We start from the raw sequence: 23,353 nt of genomic DNA on the forward strand, positions 1-23,353 counted from the left end.
AACCGCAACATATGACCCATAACATCCTGGAATCCCGGTACAGATGTGAAATCCACCGGAGCTAGCTCTGCCACAAGCACTTCACCTTGTTCCTTAATAATGGGATCCTCTGCTCCACCCACTGGTGGCATAACTGGAACAGTCTTGGGACGTCCTCTACCATGGGCTGGAGCCCTCCCTCGACCTTTGCCTCGGCCTCTAGCAACTGAGGGAGTAGCTCTTCCCTGGTCTGGAGCCTCATTCGAGCATGTTCTCACCATCTGTGATAGAGTAAGAGAAAGATATTTAGTAATACATCAATTGCACGATGGAAGATGAAGAAAGGTAGTTTCCTAACACCCTATAGCCTCTCGAAGATAAGTACAGACGTCTCCGTATCGATCCACAGAAGTCTATTTGGCATGCTCATAAGCTGTGAGACCTACGTGAACCTAGTGCTCTGATACCATATTGTCACGATCCAATTTCACCTACAGGTCGTGATGGCGCCAAACACTACAGCTAGGCAAGCCAACTAATAAGTTAAACATATATCAATTAATTTCAGAATAATTTTCTAAGAAATTTTATTATTTTACTAGCAATATTAAAAAAAAATAGAAAAGATACTGATTAACTTAAATCCAAGAAAATAATAACATTCCAAATTCTACCAATGTGTGTGCCAAGACCTGGTGTCACAAATGTATGAGCGTCTAGTAGATTATACAAAACTCCAAATACTGTCTGAAATTAAAATAGACAGAATTAAAAATACAAGAAGAGGCACTGGTAGCTGCAGAACGGCTCAGAAAGGCAGCTCACCACTACGCCTCTGGATAATGTGGATGTACGATGATAGGTCCTTCACTAGTACCCATCTCAGATCCTACACAAAAAGTGCAGCAAGTGTAGTATGAGTACGTAAACAACGTGTACCCAGTAAGTATCAAGCCTAATCTCGAAGAGGTAGAGACGAGATGGTCGACTTTGACACTCACTAAGGGTCAACAATATTAAATAGAATAAAATAAAAATTTATTTAACTCAGCATGATTCACAAAGTCAACAATAATTTTATTTAATCAACAGAAATAATTAAATTCTTTCAATTGCAACAACTTCCATACCATTAATTAAATTCACAAGTTACAAAGTAAAAACATCGAGGTATCGTGTATTTATTATTATTATAAGGCACGATTTTTGCCGATGTGGTACGGCCCATTCCAGAGTGTCATGTACACTGTCGAGGGACGTGCAACGCGATCCATAGATGCATCTATCCTGCCGAGGCGTTCGGCCCGCTCCACAAGAAAGGAGGACATTTTCTTATGTACCTCCGGAAAGAGAGTATATTTATTATAAGATCAATTCAAGAGTATGAACAATTTCTTTTAACAATTAATTAATTTAAACAGAAAATTAAGTATATGCAATTTCCATCTTTTACCATATTCCCTAACAATTCACAATATATATCAAATAGTTTTAATTAAATAAAGAATACACTTTACACAAGTAATTCATGCTTTGAGTCCTAAACTATCCGGACTTTAGCATTAATAGTAGCTACGCATGGACTCTCGTCACCTCGTGCGTACGTAGCCCCCGCAATTAGCAACAATTATTTAATTTAATCACATATGGGTCAATTATCCCCTCACAAGATTAGACAAGAGACTTACCTCGTCTTGCTCCAATTTAATCCACTAGTAGGCCTTTTCCTCGATTATCCAACTTTGATTGGCTCGAATCTAACCAAAATAATTCGATACAGTCACCAAAAATTATAGGAATCAATTTCATAAGAAATACTACATTTTAAAATAAAAATTCGAAATTAGCTCCAAAATCGCCTGGGGGGCCCACATCTCGAAATCCGGCGAAACTCACAAAATCCAACAACCTATTAAATTATGAGTCCAACCATACCAGTTTCACTCAAATTCGACTCCGAATCGACACCGAAATCTCAAAACTTTGTTTCTATGAGATTTCTAAAATTTTTCAAATTTTAATCTCAAAACACTAATTAAATGGTGAAAATAATGATATATTCGTGCATATTGACCAAATCCGAGTTAGAATCACTTACCCCAATGTCTTTTCCTTGAAAATCTATCAAAAATCGCCTCTGCTCTAGCTCCAATTTGTTAAAAATGGTGAATGAGACGAATGCACTCTTTTATAATTCTGCCTAGGCAGCCCTCGATCATGGCCCTCGATCATGGCCTCGATCCTCGGCCTCGATCGTGGCTTCGATCATGGCCCTCGAGCATGGGCCTCGATCATGGCCTCGATCCTCGGCCTCGATCGTGGCTTCGATCATGGCCCTCGAGTCTTTGCCTTCGATCATGGCCCTCGAGCATGAGCCTTCGATCATGACCCTCGATCTTGGGCTCGATCACAGCCCAGAATTTCCAGCAGAAGAGAAAAATTGTAGCAGCTGTTTTAAATCCAACTTTTGATCCGTTAACCATCCGAAACTCACCCGAGGCCTTCGGGACCTCAACCTAATATACCAACAAGTCCTAAAACATCATACGAACTTATTTGAAACCTCAAATCACATAAAACGACGCTAAAACCACGAATCATGTTCCAATTTAAGTTTAATGAAACTTAAAATTTCCAACTTCTACATTCGATGTCGAAACCTATCAAATCAAGTCCGCTTGACCTCAAATTTTGCACACAAGTCATAAATGACGGGGCTATAAAAATTTTCAGAACTGGATTCCGACTCTGATACCAAAAAGTCAACTCCCCCATTAAACTTCCAAACTTAAATTCCTATTTTATCCACTTCAAGCCTAATTTAACTACGGACTTCTAAATAAAATTTCGACCACGCTCCTAAGTCCAAAATTACCATACAGAGCTGTTGGAATCATCAAAATTCTATTCCAGGATTATTTTCTAAAAATATTGACCGAAGTCAAACTTAGCATTTTAAGGCCAACTTAAGGAACCGATTTCAACCCGAACACTTTCAAATCCCTAACCAACCATCCCCACAAGTCATAAATTAATAAAAGCACATACAAAAAGTTTTATTTAGAGGAATGAGGTTTTAAAAGTCAAAATGACCGGTTGGGTCATTACATCACTATTCCTCTGGTGTGCTCAGGAAAAAGGGGAAGATCTACATTGGAACCAATCGGAACCTAAGACAATAACTGATTGCTACCTTCCATGACTCACCCATGGGTGATCATTCTGGACAATTGGGAACACTCAATAGGCTATCGTAATTGTTCTATTGGGCTGGGATGAAGCAAATGGTTATTAGCTTTGTGGCTACCTGTGATGTGTGTGTCAGAAGTAAGGATGACAATATGGCCTATCCAGGTATGTTGCAACCCCTTCCCATTCCTAACCAAGCATGATGTCATATTAGTATGGATTTCATTGAAGGGCTGCCTAAGTCTAAAAACAAGGATGTGATACTAGTGGTGGTGGACAAAATGACAAAGTATGCCCACTCCATGGCTCTATCTCACCCCTATACTGCTGCAACAATAGCTGACTTGTTCTGGAAGAGAGTGCATAGCCTTCATGGCACACGTGAGTTCATTGTTACAGACAGAGACAAGCTCTTCTTAAGTAATTTTTGGCAGGCATTGTTCAAATTACTAGGAACTCAGTTGCATTATACTACTGCATATCATCCCTAAAGTGATGGCCAAACTGAGAGGGTGAATAAATGTTTAGAAAACTATCTCAGATGCATCACTGCTAGCAGACCTACTAATTGGAAATAATGGTTGAGTGCTGCAGAATGGTGGTACAACACCAACTTCCATACCAGCTTGAGATGCACTTCCTTTGAAGCCTTATATGGCTATCCTCCACTGCACTTATCCATTGGCCCACTCCTTGAAACAATAGTTCCAGCTGCTGAAGATGTTGTCAAGAGGAGACAACAAATGCATCAATTGCTTAAAGACAACCCGAGTAAGGCACAAGAAAGGATGAAATATTATGCTGACAAGAAGAAGACTGAAAAAAATTCCAAGTTAGTGACATGTTTTACTTAAAACTCCAGCCATATAGGCAGACTTCTATTGCATTAAGGAAGAATGTGAATCTTAGTTCTAAATACTATGTGCCTTACAAGGTGCTTGCTCGAATTGGTCAAGTGGCTTACAAATTGGAACTACCTCCAGATTCTAAGGTACAACCTGTATTCCATGTATCCCTGTTCAAAAGGAAGGTTGGCAATATGGTAGTCATGCAAACTGTACTACCTAGCACTAGTGAGGATGGATATTTTTTAGTAAAACCAGTGGCAATCCTACAAAGACAGATGGTGAAGAAAAACAATGCAGTAGTTGTCAAAGTATTAGTGCAATGGTCCAATCTACCACCGGAAGATGCAACATGGAAGGACTATCACTTTATCAGGCCACAATTTCCTGACTTTGATCCTCATTCTTGAGGTTAAGGATGATTTGAAGCAAGAGGGTATGTAATGACCTGAGTTGTAGCAGAGTAGGAGTAATTTGGTATTGTTAGCTGGGTTCGAACACGAGTTGATGCCACAAGAAGGAATAACCAACTTTTAAAAGTAACGACCACGATTGACTTTCCAATAATGAGCAGCAAGGGACGAGATTAAGCCACGTCGACAACTGGTTGTTATATACTAGACGAAGAGAGAAAGGAGAGTTTAACGGATTACAAGTCTCACATTCTTCCCACTCTATTCTCTCTCACTCTTTTCTTATTCTTCTCTCTTTCCGATTCTAACTTTTTCTTCTTCTTCTCTAAATTTCTGCAAATCTTCCAGCTATGGAGTCGAGTTACCATTTAGTTAGCTTAGCTTAATTCTGCCTTCTTAATTTTGTAATTTGATATCCATTTCCGTTTATAAAAAAATACAGAAAATTGTGCCACTTGTTTGCAATTTTCTTTCCATATTGAATTTAGCTTAGATCCTTCGTGGATCGTGACACTAAATCAAATAGAAATTCTGTACTTCCAGTCGACGGTGCTCTTTAGAGACGGTCAACTAATGCATCAAGATCATAATCATTACTAACTGAAATCAAGGCACCAAGCTAAGGTCGTTAGTTGTCACCATTTTTTTCAGTCTTGAGCTTTTGGATAGTAAGAGATGAAAGAGGGGAATAGCGAACCAGGTTAAAGGATGATTAAAGAGGGTCAAAGAGAACCATGGTTAAAATGTTTTTTAACTAAGAAAATTTTGTCATTGATTTTTAAGCTAGACACATGTCGTAAATCTAGGGTTACATTGAAGGATAATGGAGCAAACATTACTGGAGCAAATACCAAGTCCCAACCCTGTCCAAGGAATATTAGATGGCTAAAAGAACATCCCCCAAAGAAATAATATGCTAACTGCACATCTATTTCGTTCTTAAATTTTAATAAAAAATTTCAACTTTTTAAATTCCTTTTAGTAACCATGAGTAATAGAATCAATCCTATTCACCTAATTTTCATGAACATATGGTATGAATCAAAAAGGGCATTGAATTTTACTGGATAGAAATTTACTAAAGCAAATCCCATCCCTGTTTTCCCCGATAACATGCTTTCTCCGTTATAATATGTTTGACACTTTTTGTTATAAAGAGTTCATTTAACTGGCTTCCAGAATATGATTGAATTGGTATAGTTTATTTTTAAAATCAAAAGTTAGAGATTAAAACAATACAGAAAAATACTATAAGATGTAGATATTTTTTTAATAAAAACTATTAATGCAAGAGTGATTGAACCGTTGGAGAAAACAAGGAAACAAAGAGTGTATCCACACTTTTAGGAACAAAGGACTATTTATTCTCTCTATTTTTGCAAAATGATCAATTGATATTAATAAAATGGAAGTTGAAGATATTGATTTAAATAATTACATTTCTAACAGATATACTTTAAATTGAGATAACTTATAAGTACTTAATATAAAATTCAAGTTTTGTTACGAAATATAGCTCAAAATAATAATATGAAACTAGAAAATAGACAAGAGATGTAGAGAGGAATAGAGAGAACTTTCTTATTTCTTCAAGTATTTCCCAAGTATTTTTCAAGTGTGTAGAATATCGTTTTTTATCCTTTATTTATAGTATTACCTAGAGGTATACAAAAGAATGGCATAAACATGACATTAAACATTTGAGATCATGGAAGAAGATCACGGGGAAGGTTATAAAGGTATGATAGTTACAACCATAAGTATTGGAGTAGTAGGAGTTATGGAGATAATAGAAAAGAGTGGATATTATTCTTTTAAGAGTTATGAACATCCATCATAACATAGTATTTCATAACACTCCCCCTTGGATGTCCAAGGATAATGTGACTCGTTAAAACTAACTTGTCACGATCCAAAATCCAACTAGCCGTGATGGCACCTAACCTCACCCGCTAGGTAAGCCAAATAATAACAATCCGATTCAATTAATATTTAACTTACTCTAATTCACTCCCCAAGGACTGGTAGTACAAATCATGAGCTTCTAAGATTTGAATTTATAAAGTTGGTGTGAAATAAAAATACGTCATCTGTTTGAAATATACATGGATAGATTTAAAAATTCTAAAGCTACCTAGAACAAGAGGCAGTTGTGACTGGATCGTAGGTACATCTTCAATGCTAGCTCCCGCCATATACAGCAATATCAACATCTAATATCCGCACGCAAGGTGCGGAAATATAGTAGGAGTACAACCGACCCCATGTACTCAATAAGTAAAAAACCTAACCGTAGGTTGAAAGTAGTGACGAGTTTGGACAAAATTTAGAGTCCATTATCAACAGCCAGGAAACAGTTTATAACAACATAAATAAAACAATACAAGTAATAACTCAAGATATGATGCTCTGTTCGTTCACAATTTCCGAAAAAATATACATAGTTTTTCAAAGATGAGAGTAAAACTTAGTTCTTTTCACCAAATTACCAAAATATGAGTAAATTTGAAAACTGTAATTTTCCCAAAAACCTTTCAACAATAATTAAGATGTTACATTTTCAGTTAACATGAGGAAAGTACATCTCTACGCCTACATGTCAGACCATGAATGTCACAATACTGCATAACATGAGGAAAAATGCATCCATATGCCTACATACCAAGTATGCACGTCAAATAAATGATTTTTCGATAATATTCCCAGACACTCTCGCCCTCGACATACTCAAGTTGTCTGTCTCAAATGCTCACTTTATCACACACACACACACACACACACACACATAATCACTCAGTACTATACGGGTGCCTGGCTCATAAGCCCCTCACCAAAGCACGTGTATATATTTATATGTCATCGTGCCTGCGCTCACTGCTGGTATGTCAGACTCCGGAGGGGCGAATCCTGCCCAAGCGCTAATATAAGCCAATCTGACCTGTTGCGGCGTGCAGCCTGATCCCATAATAATAAAGCCGATAAGGCCTACTGCGGCATGAACATGATCTATATATATATATATATATATATATATATATATATATATATATATATATATATAAGGCCTGAGGCCGCACAGCCCGATCCCTTAATATCACTCACAATCCGGCCCTCATGCCCCAACTTAATCGTCAATCTCCAGTCTCTCAGACTCACAATGTCATGAAATCAGCCCAAAAATAATGATATGATGTATCAATAAATAGCAACAGAGACTAAGATATGATATGAATTGAATGAACATGACTGAGTATGAAATTACAATTTAAACAAATAATTCAACAACAATACGACCTTTGTGGGTCTCAATAATACCGACATATAGCCTCAATATAATTTTTAATATGATTCACAGCTCAATTTCTTTAACATATGAAAATACATGGATAATGCCAAGATTATTTGACTACAAAATTCTACGGAATCAATTACGTCATAATTTCTACGGTGCACGCCCACACGCCTGTTACCTAGCATGTGTGTCACCTCCAAACAAATCACATAACACGTATATTCAGGGTTCAAATCCTCAACTCAAAGTTTAGAAATGTTACTTACCTCGAACAAGCCGAATCCGATGCCGAGCAAGCTAAATAATACTTCGAAAATTCTATTCCGCATGTATCAACCTCCGAACGCCTTCCTATCTCCTAAATTCCAAGCCAAACGATTCAAAACTAGTCAAATAACATGCAAATTAATCAAAATATACTCCAATGCTTACAATTTAACAATTTATAAAAAAATTCAACTCCGCTCGAAAAGTCGGCATTGGGGGCCAACAATCAAACTTACAATTTCTTCAAACAACAATTAAAGATCATGATTTATATAATTGCTTATCACTTTATGTCAAATATTGGTTGTATAGTTTTGTTGTATAAATCTTGTCCCACGAACTTGAGTTAGAGAGAGTTTATGACATTTATGGAGTACCATAGTGGTGTACTCAGCCCTCAGGGTCCCCCTCCAGGCCCCCACTTACTTTACATATTTTGAGGATGAGGTATGATACATGGCTGTTAACAAGTCTAGGATGAATCTCTTTTCGAGGTATGTGGTGAGGCACCACTCCTATTTCGTGGTATCTATCATGTTGTCTTCTTAATTTATGTTAGTCGGGCATTAGCCCAAGTGTTTAATTCTATATTTATTATAGAGGCTCCATAAATAGTTGTGAAAAGTTATAGTAATGGGGTTGTACACGATATACATGAATAGATATTTATTTTACTTAGCCTCATTGTTATGATTATGAGAGGCTTCATGTATTGTTGAATCAGAAAACATATTCCATCATTTAACTTCAAAATATATGTGTTTTTCAAAGAGCTTCCACAGTTATATTAGTTTCATTCATATGGTTTGGGTGCATCATATGTGTTGGTTTGCTTGGGTCGGATAGTATACCGGGTGCCAGTCACATGGATTTGGGTCGTGACAGACTCAAACCCAATGCCTTACCCATAAAAAGTCATATTAGATCATAATGAGTTGGGACTCAAACCCAACTCTTATCATCATGGTGCACTAGGACTTGAACCGATGTCTTACTCTCATAGTGCGCTAGGGGTTGAAGTCTTGAACCCACCATCATACCCATAATTAATGGCATGTTATATGCCTTTCCCTTGACCAATGACATAATAAGCCAAAGCACAATAAGACTCACATTCGAATCTTTAAAAATATTATCACTCCATAATTATACGTACATTATTGATTTTAGTCATAATATCACTTCAAATGGTCATACAATACTACATACCACAAGTAGATCCCTGCGAAAAAATGATTTGAGTATCGCAAGATTTTAACATTTTTGTTAATTTTCAGAAATTTTCTTTTACTGTATAAACTGTTAATCTTTAAAGCAATAGAAACTTCCTTGTAGAGAAGAGCACAAACCTGCATATATTTAGAAGTTACACGACCCAAACTCTCATGAGCCGTGACGACGTCTAACACTGCTTGCTAGGCAAGCCAACAATTTCACAATAACAATAAAATCAGATAAATAACTTAATAATCTCAACGTCAGAATAGCCATAAAATATCTGAAAATAGAAACAATAATGCAACTACAACCATTCCCATGATCTGGTGCCAACGAGTACATGAGCACTATAGAATCTCAAAATACAGAGTAAAATCCTCAATACAAAACTATTTGAATGATAGAACAGTGATAACATAAATAAATAAAAGAGAACTTCAAGGTCGAAGAACGACATAACAATTACCTCATAGTCTCTACAAGTTAGAACCGATGTGAACTCTAACAATCACCCCGCCCAGCAGTACCTAAATTTGCACATAAAGTACATAGTGTAGTATGAGTACAATCGACCCTATGTACTCAATAAGTAACAAGTATAACCTGGGGCTGAAAGCAGTGACGAGCCCTAAACTCGGGCTGAAAGCAGTGACGAGCTATCAATAACAACCCACAATATAATGAAGACGGTAAAAGTAAATAACTCAAAAGATATCATGTTCATCTCGTTCACAATTACGCAATATTACATATGCTTTACAAGTGAAAATTCCAATCTTATCACTAAAGTCACTAAAACATGTGTTTTTTTCAAGAAAACTGTGATTTTCAAACTTTCAACAACAGGTAATATATTTTATTTACCAACTAGCATGAGGAAAGTACATCTCTATGCCTACATGTCAAGTTAATAACATCATAGTGAAGCCATCAAGTATACTCACACTCAGCACGCTCACGGTGCCTGGCACAAGTGCCCCTCACCATCACACGCACAACCACACTCAGCACTATACGGAAGCCTGGAACAAATTCCCCTCACCAAAGCACATATATAACTCTATGCATGCGTTCAATGTGAATATCAGACTCCGGAGGGGCAGATCCTTGCCTAAGCGCTAATCGAATATAAACCAACAATCAATATAACTGTTAGGCATGTAATCCGATTCAAATATCAATCTGTTGCGGCGTGCAACCCGATCCAAATATCAATCTGTTGTGGCGTACATCCCGATCCAAATATCAATCACAATATGGATCTATGGCCCACATCAGTTATCAACTGCTCAAGTCTCATAGAACTCAACTCAAACAATATCACATATAAAAGGCATCCGCAACATGTGATATGATAAATAAATAATGTACAGAGACCGAGATATAACATGCGGATGAAAAATTATGACTGAGAATATGACTACAATGAAGGCAAACAACTCAAAATAGCAAGAATAACCTTATCATATCTCAAATAAATAAGCACATAACCTAGACGTGATTTCTAGCATGAATCATAGCCCAAATAGTCATATATGTATAGAAAATATGGATATATGAGGCATGATATAAGACAACTCGCATAGTAACCTAAAGTCTACCTGGATCATGAATACCCATGTGTACGCACACACACCTGTCATCTAGGATGTGCGTCACCCCTACACATCTAAAGTATTATATTCCACAAGGATAATTACCTTCAAACCAAGTTTAGATATGTTACTTACCTCAAAGTACATGAATCAACACTCAAAAAAGCCATTTCCACGCGAATTGACTTCCGAGCGACTCGAATCTAGCCAAAATAACTTAATATCACCAATAAAAGCCATAGGAAACAATCCCAAACAATAAAGCTATGATCTTAAGTCAATTATGCAAAGTCAACCCCGGGCCCGCACCTCGGAAGTCGTCAAAACTCACAAGTTCGAACAACCATCGCAATACGAGTCCAAATATGTGTGTTTCATCCAAATTGATCCTCAAATCATCAATGTTCACTCTCCAAAACTATGGTAAAAAATCCCCAAATTCCACATTTAATTCACATAAACTAGGTGTAATAATCCATGGGTAATCAATATCTAACAACGAAATCGAGTAAGGTGTATTTACCCCTTCAATTGTAGTGATAATCCAAAAATTGCCTATAGTCGAGCTCCACAACTCTAAATAATGAAAAATTACCAAACCCACGAAATGTTATAGGCTGCCCAGTGATTCCGCACGTGCGATCCATACTTACCGGATCTACAGTATCGCACATACTGTCCAAATCTCGCATCTGCGAGTCTCACTTAAAACCCTACCAATCGCATATGCGGTCACCTAGGCGCATCTGCGATAATGCTTCTGTGCCCCAACTTCTGCATGCCCACATCTGCGACCAAAATTCCTTCAGATGAGAAAACATCCGAACTGAGAAATCTTTAGCCTTGCCAACTTAATTCAAAGTGATCCGAAACACACTCGAGTCCCTTGAGACCCCGTCCAATAATACCAACCAATCCTAAAACATAACATGGTACTACTCGAAGCCTCAATTCACATAAAACAACATCAAAACTACGAAAAACACCTTAATTCAAACCAAGGAACTAATGAACTTTCAACTTTCAAAACGCATGCCGAACCACATCCAATCAACTCGGAATGAGCTCAAAATCTTCATACAAGTCCCAAATGACAGAACAAACTTAATCCAACTCCCGAAACCATAATTTATACCCGATATCATTAAAATCAACTCCCGGTTAAACCTATAAATTTTCCAAATCTTTAACTTTTTAACTTTCGCTAAATAGAACCACATCAACCTACGGAACTCCAAATTCACATCCGAACATATACCTAAGTCCATAATCACCATATGAACCAATTGTAACTATCAAAGTACCATTCCAGGATCGTTTGTATATAAGTTAAACTCCGGTCAACTCTTACAACTTGAGCATTCAACCTTGAGGCTAAGTGTCCAAATTCAATTCAAAACTTTTCTGAAGCCAAACCAACCGTCCCTGCAGGTCACATAACAACAAATACATATATGTAAAACATCAAAAGGAAAAACGGGGCTAAAATACTCAAAATGGTCGGTTGGGTCGATACATTAAATTGAATTTTAAAATCACAACGGAAGAATTGTTGAGAAAACACATTTTCCGATAACACTTTGCAGACCTTCTAAAAATATGTAAAAAGAAACTCCAAATAACAAAAATTGTAAAATCTAAAACAAACAAAGTATAATTGCATTAATAACTAATGATAGATAGCAACATTATATGGTAAGTACCTGCATTATATATATAAATTATTTTGATCTTCTGGTAGGAATAAATTATTACCTTACTGGTATTTAAATGTCAATAATTTCAATTCCGCAAAAGTTACTCTTCATATTCAATTAATGTGAACCAATAGAAATAATAGTCCATGTAATTGATGAAATTTAGAAGATTATAGCTATTGAATACAGTCACATACCTTTTGATATATGATACTGTATACGGTCGAAATGGATTTGGCATGTCCGGTACGATTCGAAGGGTGATATATCGAAGTAAGATCCCGAAGGAGGGGGAACGAACTAATCTAGAGCCTGGGAAGGCCGGTCCGTGCTGAGATCGATATCATAATCAAACTCGAACAAGAATCGAACCATGGCGCGGGTAGATCTATCGTGCAGATAATCCAAAAAACCAACCTACATCGACCAGGAATCCGTTCGAGGGCTCAAATCGGGATCGAGCTCGAGTCAAGATCACAAGTTCGAGCCCAAATCAAGCTCGAACCAAAATCGAGGGTTCTAAGCAAGATCGGGCTCGCAGACAAAAGCCGTTGTAATCCCACTAGAGGGAATCTTGGCAGAAATTATGGAAAAGCTGATTTATCATGGGTTTCCCACTGAATGTTTGTTTTATTATGCTTGGAGCAAAACCCCTTCACTATAAAAGGACTTGTTTATCATATTTGGAAGGAGGACACTATCAAAAAATTGTATTATCCCCTCTACAAGCAAGAGGGATCTTTTCTAGTTTCTCAATTTGATCCTATTTTTGTTAAATCCTAAATTTCATTGTTCATAATTGGTTGGACTGGATTACGTTTTTCTCTAATCTATATTCATACTTTTGTTTATCCTAACACTCTGTATTAAGTTATACCACGTATCTTCGGAACTACGCATAAATTTAACTCTATCCCTTTTTTCCGGTAAACAGTTTGGTGCCCACCGTGGGGCCGAGGATAATAGTGGTCACTTATTTCTGAAAACAACCTTCAATTCAGGTTCGGCTACGAATAGCTACCGACCAAATGGCTTTGCTGACCGATTATGAAGCAGGCCTTCAAGACGAAACCAACAACTTGGCACTACCCGAGATTCGAGCCGGAATACCGCTAGATGTCAATTCACAAATTGCTTTGGAAGCAAACCAGCGTTCCGAACCGGAAAAAAGCATTCAGGGCGATGCTCGATCCGTAGCCCAAGACACCCAAAACCCGGAGGAGATCGGGGCCAGCTTACGCATGATCTTCGAGATGTTACAAGCCCAACAATTAGCAATAGCTTAGCTACAGAGCCAAACTCGCGCACAAAGCAGGCCGGTTTCCAACCCACTTCGAGAGGTTACCCCCAGAACATAGCCGGCCATAGTAAAATCTAACGAGCAGGAATCGGGACTAATTCCGGAATTACTAAACTGCTCGAGGAACTCACGAAACGAGTCGAAGCCAACGACAAGAAGGTAGAGACGTATAATGCCAGGGTCGATCAAACCCCGGGAGCTCCGCCAATGGTAAAAGGGCTTGATTCAAAAAAATTCATACAAAAGCCTTTTCCATCGAGTGCGGCACCGAAGCCAATCCCCAAAAAGTTCTGTATGCCCGAAATTCCCAAATACAACGGTACGACCGATCCTAACGAACATGTCACCTCTTACACGTATGCCATAAAAGGCAACGATTTGGAAGATGACGAGATTGAATCCGTGCTATTGAAAAAGTTTGGGGAGACCCTCTCGAAAGGAGCTATGATTTGGTACCACAATCTACCACTAAATTCCATCGATTCTTTTGCCATGTTGGCAGATTCGTCCGTAAAACCTCATGCTGGTGCCATAAAGGTCGCAACGAGAAAATCAGATCTCTTCAAAGTAAAGCAAAGGCAGGGAGAAATGCTGAGGGAATTCGTATCCCGATTTCAAATGGAACGCATGGAATTACCCCCGGTCACCGACGACTGGGCCGTACAAGCTTTCACCCAAGGATTGAACGAGCTAAGTTCGACAGCATCACATTGGCTGAAGCAAAATTTGATCGAGTACCCGGCGGTAACCTGGGTAGATGTACATAACCGATATCAATCGAAAATTAGGGTCGAGAACAATCAGTCGGGGACCCCGTACGGACCTGTTCATCAGAACAGGACAGTTATTAATCAAAAGCAGATCGACAGAGAACAAAGGTCAAACAGGGACCGATATCGACCATACATCACCGACCGAGTAAACAATGGTTCAGCATGCAGCGCAGTTCGGAACAGTCAAAGAATTGATCGGGGACAAAATTCTCGGGGGCTTATGAGTAAGAGCGGCTTCGACAAATATGCCGAGCCTATAGAAGCACCTCAATTATCGGAGTATAACTTCAGGTTGGCGCATCCGCTCTCGTATCGGCCATCGGACGCATCGAAGACACTAAATGGCCCCGACCAATGCAAACCAATCCTGCCCGGAGAAATCCCAATCAAACGTGTGAATACTATGGAACCCATGGCCACAGAACGGAAGATTGCAAGCAACTAAGAGAGGAAATAGCTCGCCTATTTAACAAAGGGCACCTTAGGGAGTTTCTGAGTGATAGAGCAAAGAGCCATTTTAGAAGTAGGGATGTCAGCAAGCAGAACGAGCAAGAAGAACCATAGGACGTTATCCACATGATCATCGGAAGCACCGATACCCCCCGAGGACCGATGTTTAAGCGCTCTAAAACACCGATGGTGAGGGAAAAGCGATCTCGGACTCAAGAGTACGCACCCATAGGGACTTTGTCCTTTGGTGATAAAGATACAGAAGGGTTCATCCAACCTCACAACGACGCCCTGGTAATATCCGTACTCGTAAATAAAACTAAGATTAAGCGTGTGTTGATCGATCCAGGTAGCTCGGCCAATATCATCTGATTAAAGGTAGTAGAGCAGCTCGGCCTGCAGGATCGAATCGTGCTTGCAACTCTGGTCCTAAACGGGTTCAATATGGCATGCGAAACCACCAAAGGGGAGATAGCCTTGCCAATAAATGTGGCCGGAACTGTCCAGGAAACAAAGTTTCACGTGTGCACCACGTCCTCAAATTTCCGGTGTCGGGATATGTCAAAACGGTATACGGAGAGCAGCCAGCCGCAAAAGAAATGTTCGTCGTCGATGAAGCCAAACCAATATCCTCACTTTCGCCGATAAAGGGGCTGGGAGGAGAACGGGACACCAAATAGCAATCACAAATAGTGACTCCAACCCAGCCCGACAACTAGGAAGTCGAAGAGAATTAAGACCAAAGGATCCCTCGATCTTTCGTAACTCCCGATGACTCCGATGCCACAAAATCAACGATCGAGGAGCTAGAACAAGTCGTATTAATCGAGCGCCGAACCGAGCAAAAGGTATACTTGGGAACGGGGCTGATCCCCGAACTCAGGAAGAAACTCGTTCAATTTCTTATTAATAACATCGATTGTTTCTCCTGGTCCCATTTAGATATAACAGGGATCCCGCTGGGCATAACGACGCATCAGCTAAGTTTGGACCATCGGTTCGGACCGGTGAAGCAAAAAAGAAGACCCCAGTCCGATAGAAAGAATGCCTTCATAAAGGACGAGGTAACCAAACTTCTCAAAATAGGGTCCATTTGGGAGGTAAAATATCCCGAATGGTTAGCCAACGTAGTCGTAGTCTCTAAGAAAGGGGACAAACTTAGGATGTGCATGGACTATAAGGATTTGAACAAAGCATGCCCCAAGGATTCTTTTCCATTGCCCAACATCGATCGCATGATCGATGCCACGGCCGGCCACGAGATCCTCACTTTTCTCGATGCCTATTCCGGGTATAATCAAATACAGATGAACCCGGAGGACCAGGAGAAAACCTCGTTTGTCACCAAATATGGGACGTATTGTTATAATGTGATGCCCTTCGGGCTAAAAAACACAGGGGCCACTTACCAACGCCTAGTGAATAAAATGTTCGAAGAACAAATAGGAAAATCAATGGAGGTTTATATTGATGACATGTTAGTCAAATCCCTGCGCGCAGAGGACCATTTAATTCATTTGCAGGAAATGTTCGAGATTCTGAGGAAATACAAAATGAAGCTCAACCCCAAAAAATGTGCCTTCGGTGTCGGCTCGGGTAAGTTCCTCAGCTTCATGGTATCACATCGGGGAATAGAGATTAACCTCGATAAAATCAAGGCTGTTGAAGACATCACCGTCATAGACAGCGTAAAGGCCGTGCAAAGACTAACGGGTCGGATCGCCGCCCTAAGCCGATTCATATCAAGGTCATCCGATCGAAGTCATAAATTTTTTTCTCTACTCAAAAAGAAGAACGATTTTTTGTGGACCCCGAAGTGCCAACAAGCATTAGAAGGACTAAAATGATATTTGTCAAGCGCACCACTGCTTCACACTCCAAAAACCGATGAGAAACTTTGCTTGTATCTAGCAGTGTCGGAAGTCGCCATAAGCGGTGTCCTGGTTCGAGAAGAGCAAGGTACGCAATTCCTGGTTTATTATACAAGTCGAACCTTAGGAGAGGCGGAAACTAGATACCCGCTCCTAGAAAAGTTGGCGCTTGCACTAATAAGCACCTCGAGGAAGTTAAGGCCGTATTTCCAATGTCATCCCATATGCATATTGTCTACTTACCCGCTTCGTAATATTTTGCACAAATCTGAGTTATCAGGCCGGCTGGCCAAATGGGTCGTCGAACTCAGTGGATACGATATCGAATATCAACCCCATACGGCCATCAAGTCTCAAATCCTAGCAGACTTCGTGGCCGATTTCACACCAGCCCTCATACTCGAAGCCGAAAAAGAACTATTAAAATTAGGTACATCATCGGGGGTATGGGTCCTTTTTACGGATGGGGCTTCAAACATAAAAGGGTCCGAGCTGGGCATAGTTTTGAAACCACCCATGGGTGGCATTATTAGACAATCTATTAAAACTATTACATTGACTAACAATGAGGCCGAGTACGAAGCCGTGATTGCAGGTCTCGAGCTAGCTAGAAATTTGGGAGCATAAATTATTGAAGCCAACTGCGATTCCTTGCTGGTGGTGAGTCAAGTAAACAAAACTTTCGAAGTTCGAGAAGGTAGAATGCAGAGGTATTTAGATAAACTGCTTATCACTTTGCGCCATTTCAAACAATGGACTTTACGACATGTGCCACGGGAACAGAATAATGAGGCTGACGCACTGGCGAATTTAGGGTCATCGGTCGAGGTAGATGATATGGGCTCGGGGAATGTGGTTCAACTTTCGAGATCGGTAGTCGAAGAAGGACACGCCGAAATAAATTCTACAAGCTTAACTTGGGATTGGAGAAACAAGTATATCGAATATTTGAAAAATGGAAAACTCCCATTGGACCCCAAAGAGTCCATAACCCTACAGACCAAGGCCGCTCGATTCACTCTATCTTCAGATGGAACACTGTACCGAAGAACGTTCGACGGACCATTGGTTGTATGATTGGGTTCGGGGGATGTCGATTATGTCCTACGGGAAGTGCATGAGGGTACCTGCGGGAATCACTCTGGAGCCGACACATTAGTCCAAAAAATAATCAGAGAAGGGTATTATTGGATCGATATGGGCAAAGATACGAAGGAATTTGTTCGTAAATATGATAAATGTCAAAGGTTCGCGCCAATGATCCACCAACCCGGAGAACAACTCCACTCGGTCCTATCCCCGTGGCCTTTCATGAAATGGGGAATGGATATCGTCGGCCCACTTCCATCGACCCCAGATAAAGCTAAATTCATTTTGTTTATGATTGACTATTTTTCTAAATGGGTTGAAGTGCAGGCGTTCGAGAAAATAAGAGAGAAAGAAGTTATAGACTTTATTTGGGATCATATCATATGTCGGTTCGGGATACCTGCCGAAATAGTATGTGACAATGGAAAGCAATTCATTGGCGGCAAAGTAACAAGATTCCTCGAAGACCACAAGATAAAAAGGATACTGTCGACGCCGTACCACCCCAGTGGGAACGGGCAGGCCGAATCAACGAATAAAACTGTCATTCGAAACTTAAAGAAGAGGTTGAACGATGCTAAAGGGAGATGGAGAGAAATCCTGCCCGAAGTCCTTTGGGCATATCGGACAACATCAAAATCCAGTACGGGGCGACCCCGTTCTCCTTAGTATATGGATCCGAAGCATTAATACCAGTCGAGGTTGGTGAACCCAGTGCCAGATTTTGATTCTCGATGGAAGAATCAAATAACGAGGCTATGAACACAAGCCTCGAACTATCGGACGAAAGGCGAGAAACTGCCCTCGTCCGAATGGCCGCCCAAAAGTAACGAATCGAAAGGTATTATAACCGAAGAACCAAGCTCCGCCATTTCAAGCCTGGGGACTTAGTGTTAAGGAAAATTACCATCAGTACCCGGAATCCGAATGAAGGGAAGCTAGGACCAAATTGGGAAGGACCATATCAGGTACTCGAGGACATTGGAAAGGGATCGTACAGGATCGACCGATTTTTATCCCAAATGGGTTTTTCGGCAAGGTTTTTAATGAGGCAACCACTGGTCGTGCAGCACTTATGATAATATCCGAGGCCCCGTAAGAGAGTTACTTCACAGCAACAGGGTCCCGATAGGAAAACTGTAAAGAGCCAAATGATCAAAACGAGCCATGTTCGTATAAGTTGGCCCGAACCCAGGCGTGTAATAACATGTGAAGAATTAAGATATAATTCGAACATCAAGCCTACGGGCTATATAATTTTTATCTCGAGTTCGAGCAAAAAATGTTTCGACCAAATAGCCTACGGGCTGCATTAATTCGAGTTCGAACCATTCACTCGATCAAGCCTACAGGTTATTTTTTATCTCGAGTTCAAGCAAAAACTCACTCGACCAAATAGCCTACGGGCTGCATTAATTCGAGTTCGAATCATTCACTCGATCAAGCCTACGGGCTATTTTTTATCTCGAGTTCGAGCAAAAACTCACTCGACCAAATAGCCTACGGGTTGCATTAATTCGAGTTCGAATCGTTCACTCGATCAAGCCTACGGGCTATTTTTTATCTCGAGTTCGAGCAAAAACTCACTCGACCAAATAGCCTACGGGCTGCATTAATTCGAGTTCGAATCATTCACTCGATCAAGCCTACGGGCTATATTTTATCTCGAGTTCGAGCAAAAACTCACTCGACCAAATAGCCTACGGGCTGCATTAATTCGAGTTCGAATCATTCACTCGATCAAGCCTATGGGCTATTCTTTAATTCAAGTTCGAGCAAACACTCATTCGATCAAATAGCCTACGGGCTGCATTAATTCGAGTTCGAACCATTCACTCGATCAAGCCTACAGGTTATTTTTTATCTGGAGTTCAAGCAAAAACTCACTCGACCAAATAGCCTACGGGCTGCATTAATTCGAGTTCGAATCGTTCACCCGACCAAGCATACGGGTTACATAAATTCGAGCACAAGCAAACACTCGCTCGACCGCCACGCCCACGGGCTATATTCTCTTCAAAATCGAATCGTTGACAATTGAATCGAGCGCAAGCAGACATTCGCTCGGTTGAAGAAACTGCGAGGTTTGAGTTTGATTAATTGGTTTAAAACATTATGGAAATATTCATGGGGCAAATCACAGCAACCCAAGAAATAGAATCAAAAGAAGAGGCCTATACACAAAATTTATTTACATGGGTGGCTACAAAAAAAAAAAAAAATTAAACATGAGCGGTCTTTTCTTTATCAGATTCCCCCCATTCTCGGATCTGCTTTTGCTCCCATCGTCGTCATCATCATCATCGGAAACCAGAGCTTCGGCATCAGCCTCGAGTTCTTTTGCCCTTTTTATCTCTTCCGTGAGATCGAAGCCGCGAGCATGAATTTCCTTGAGGGTTTCTCTCCTGGATCGGTACTTAGCGAGTTCGGAAACCCAATGCGCCCGACCATCGGCGGATTCGGATGCCTCTCTTGCCTGAACTTGGGCAGATTCAGCATCAGCCCGATAGACGGCCACGAGCGAATCCGCATAAGTCTTTGCCTTTTCGGCATCAGATTCGGCCTTGGAAAGTACTAAGGTCAACCGAGCCTCAAGCTCCTCGATTTTCTTTGCTTGAACCAGGTTTTTCTCCTTCACTTTCTGAAGTTGGGTTTCAGATGACGATAACTGGGCTCGAGCGGTCTCTTTTTCTGCAGCAAAGCGGTCCATACCTTCTTTCCACCGCAAGGACTCCATCCTTATCGCATCGACCTCCTCATGCAGCCTCCCTATCATCTCGATTTTTTGCTGCAGCTGTGAGACCAAAATGTTAGATACCGTTCCGGTATCGAACCCGTAGGTTTTCAAAAGCATAATTACCTGCTCAGACAAATCATTCTGGTCTCGATAAGCCTTGGACAGCTCGGCCCAAAGATCTTTTATTTCCTCCTCTCTCTGTCCTAAGGAGAGTTTGAGAGAGTTTCTCTCATCGATAGCGCATTTCAGGTCGGCCGCGTATCGATGCAGCTCATTCTGGGAATGAGAACATTGTACTCGATGGACTACCGTGGCCTACAAAGAAACAAGGAGCGAAGTTAACGAAAGACGAACATAAAGGCAATACCAACAAAAAGGTTTTCAAAAGACTCATGGTCCAAAGCCTGCCGCAAACCATGAAAGAGATCTGATTCATCACCGGCACTGGCAACGTCCTCGATACCAGTAAACAGGTCACGAAGCAGATCCTCTTCATCGTGAGGCCTATCTAGATTAAGGGCCCCCGGAGCTTGAGCTTCCCGAATCACCCCTGCGGAAAAAGCGGGAAAGAGAGGCGAGTCTTCGATCGTTGCTGCCTCAAGTGAATCGCTTGGAGCATTCACCTCGGCTCGGAGGGGTTCGAAGGGCTCCCTGATTGTAACCCCTGCGGGTTGATTCCGATGAGAGGTGTCTTCGACATCCGATAGTTCGGGGACTCTGCAGGAACCACTCTCCGGTATATTTTCAGTTTGAGACGGAGTCCCATAGGGCATCATCGATCCAGCCGGCATTGAAGCATCGGTGGCTCTTTTCGTTCGGGCCGCCAGCGTGGACTCATTATATTCTTCTTCTTCTTCTTCTTCTTCTTCTTCTTCTTCTTCTTCTTCTTCTTCTTATTCTTCTTCTTCATTCCTTAGGCGCAAAACGGATTCTACGGTCAAAGGAATGACATTCTTGTTTGGTTTACGAGCCGTCCTCTTCTTCGGTTTTGGATATTCGGACAACGAAGCTCTCTTCTTTTTATTTTCCTTCACAGGCTTTGGAATGAAGGTCGAGACATCCTCCTCATTAGACAGAGGTCTCAAGACCACATCCTTACCCAAACCTGCATATGGGAATCCTTATCAAAAATATGTCGAGAAGTGCCTCGTCAGATTCCGAGAAATGAGCTTACCGTGGTTTTTGGCCTCCCACCGACCCTTAGACAAATCACGCCATGAGCGCTCGGCGTATGTGGAAGTCGAAACAAGAGCCCGTACCCAATTCTTGAGGTCGGGAACCGCTCCGGAAATCCAGGGAACTGCTACATCACGAAAAGGGGAGTGTCGATAAAAGAACAAATGAAAGAACAAAATAGGAACAACTGCAAAATCACACTTACGTTTCAGATTCCACTCCTCGGGAAAGGCCATCTTTTCAGTCGGGATCAGGTCCGAAGTCCTTACTCAAACGAACCTGCTCATCCAACCCCGGTCCCTATCCTCGTCAATACTCGAGAACAAAGCCTTGGTAGCCCGACGCTGGAGTTTTATTAACCCTCCCCGAAAAAGTCGGGGACGGTATAGCCGGATAAGTTGATCAAGGGTGAACGACATCCCCTCGATTTTGCTTACGAAATATCGGATCAGAATAACGATCCGCCACAAAGAAGGATGGACCTAGCCTAAGGTTACCTGATACTGTCGACAGAAGTCAATAACGACGGAATCGAGGGGACCCAAAGTGAAAGTATAGGTATATACACTCAAAAACTCTTTCACGTGAGAAGTAATGTCTTCGTCAGGGGTAGGTATTATCACTTCTTTTTCCCCCCAATTGCAGTCCTTCTTCAACAGATCGAGGTGCTTCTCAGTAATCGAACACATGTACCTCGATACCGGCTCACACCGGCCAGGGACCGATGAACATTTATCAACTTTAAAATCTTAAGTAAGGACGCACGCCCCGGGGAGACACTCCTCTGGCCGTGGTTCCACCGGTGTCTCATCGGCGACACACTGTGAAGATGAGGCTTTATCTTTCTGAGGAACTGTTTGTGATGTTTTTTCCATTTTTGAATTCAAAAATAAGGAGCAGAAGGAGGTGGTGGAGATTTGGTAGAATTGAGGGATCCTTTCGGAAAGAAATCACAGCTCTTTTGTAAGAAGAGATTGGGAAATTTTAGAAGATTGAAGATGTAAAATTGGTAAAAGATAAAGGTGAGAGCAATTTATAGGTTCAAAGCGACGGCGGTTCATTATCAGCAGTGGCCGACCATCGCCTGATATGCATTAAATGTCTTGGGAGACTAAACCAACAGGACAGCTATCATGTGCGTCATGATCGAACCTGATGGAATCAACAGAATATAATCCGATCGAGCTGTTGAAAATCATATCGTTTCTCGCCGTATTTACTTCTGAGAAATGAGGAGACTATCTGTATACGGTCGAAACGGATTTGGCATGTCCGGCACGGTTCGAAGGGTGATATATCGAAGTAAGATCCTGAAGGAGGGAGGGCACGAACTAATCTAGAGCCTGGGAAGGCCAGTCCGTGCTGAGATCGATATCATAATCAAACTCGAACAAGAATCGAACCATGGCGCGGGTAGATCTATCATGTAGATAATCCAAAAAACCAACCTACATCGACCAGG

At 40.9% G+C, this 23,353-nt stretch overlaps 1 protein-coding gene across 1 annotated transcript; it reads left to right on the forward strand.

Annotated features, from left to right (window-relative positions):
• The first annotated feature begins 3,263 nt into the window (after positions 1 to 3,263).
• On the forward strand, positions 3,264 to 4,423 carry LOC107770618 (uncharacterized). Its single transcript, XM_075227477.1, has 3 exons — positions 3,264 to 3,333; positions 3,763 to 3,944; positions 4,031 to 4,423. Exons 1-3 carry the CDS (start codon positions 3,264 to 3,266, stop codon positions 4,421 to 4,423), a joined length of 645 nt encoding a protein of 214 aa, XP_075083578.1.
• Positions 4,424 to 23,353: the final 18,930 nt, after the last annotated feature.

This window comes from Nicotiana tabacum, chromosome 12 (assembly GCF_000715075.1).
Source record: "Nicotiana tabacum cultivar K326 chromosome 12, ASM71507v2, whole genome shotgun sequence".
Classification (NCBI taxonomy): Eukaryota; Viridiplantae; Streptophyta; class Magnoliopsida; order Solanales; family Solanaceae; genus Nicotiana; species Nicotiana tabacum.

Coding starts and splice junctions, on each gene's coding strand:
- LOC107770618 (XM_075227477.1), top strand. CDS start 3,264: ATGGTTATTAGCTTTGTGGCTACCTGTGATGTGTGTGTCAGAAGTAAG. Junction 3,334..3,762: donor TGACAATATGGCCTATCCAG/GTATGTTGCAAC, acceptor TGAGTGCTGCAG/AATGGTGGTACAACACCAAC. Junction 3,945..4,030: donor TTAAAGACAACCCGAGTAAG/GCACAAGAAAGG, acceptor TTAAAACTCCAG/CCATATAGGCAGACTTCTAT.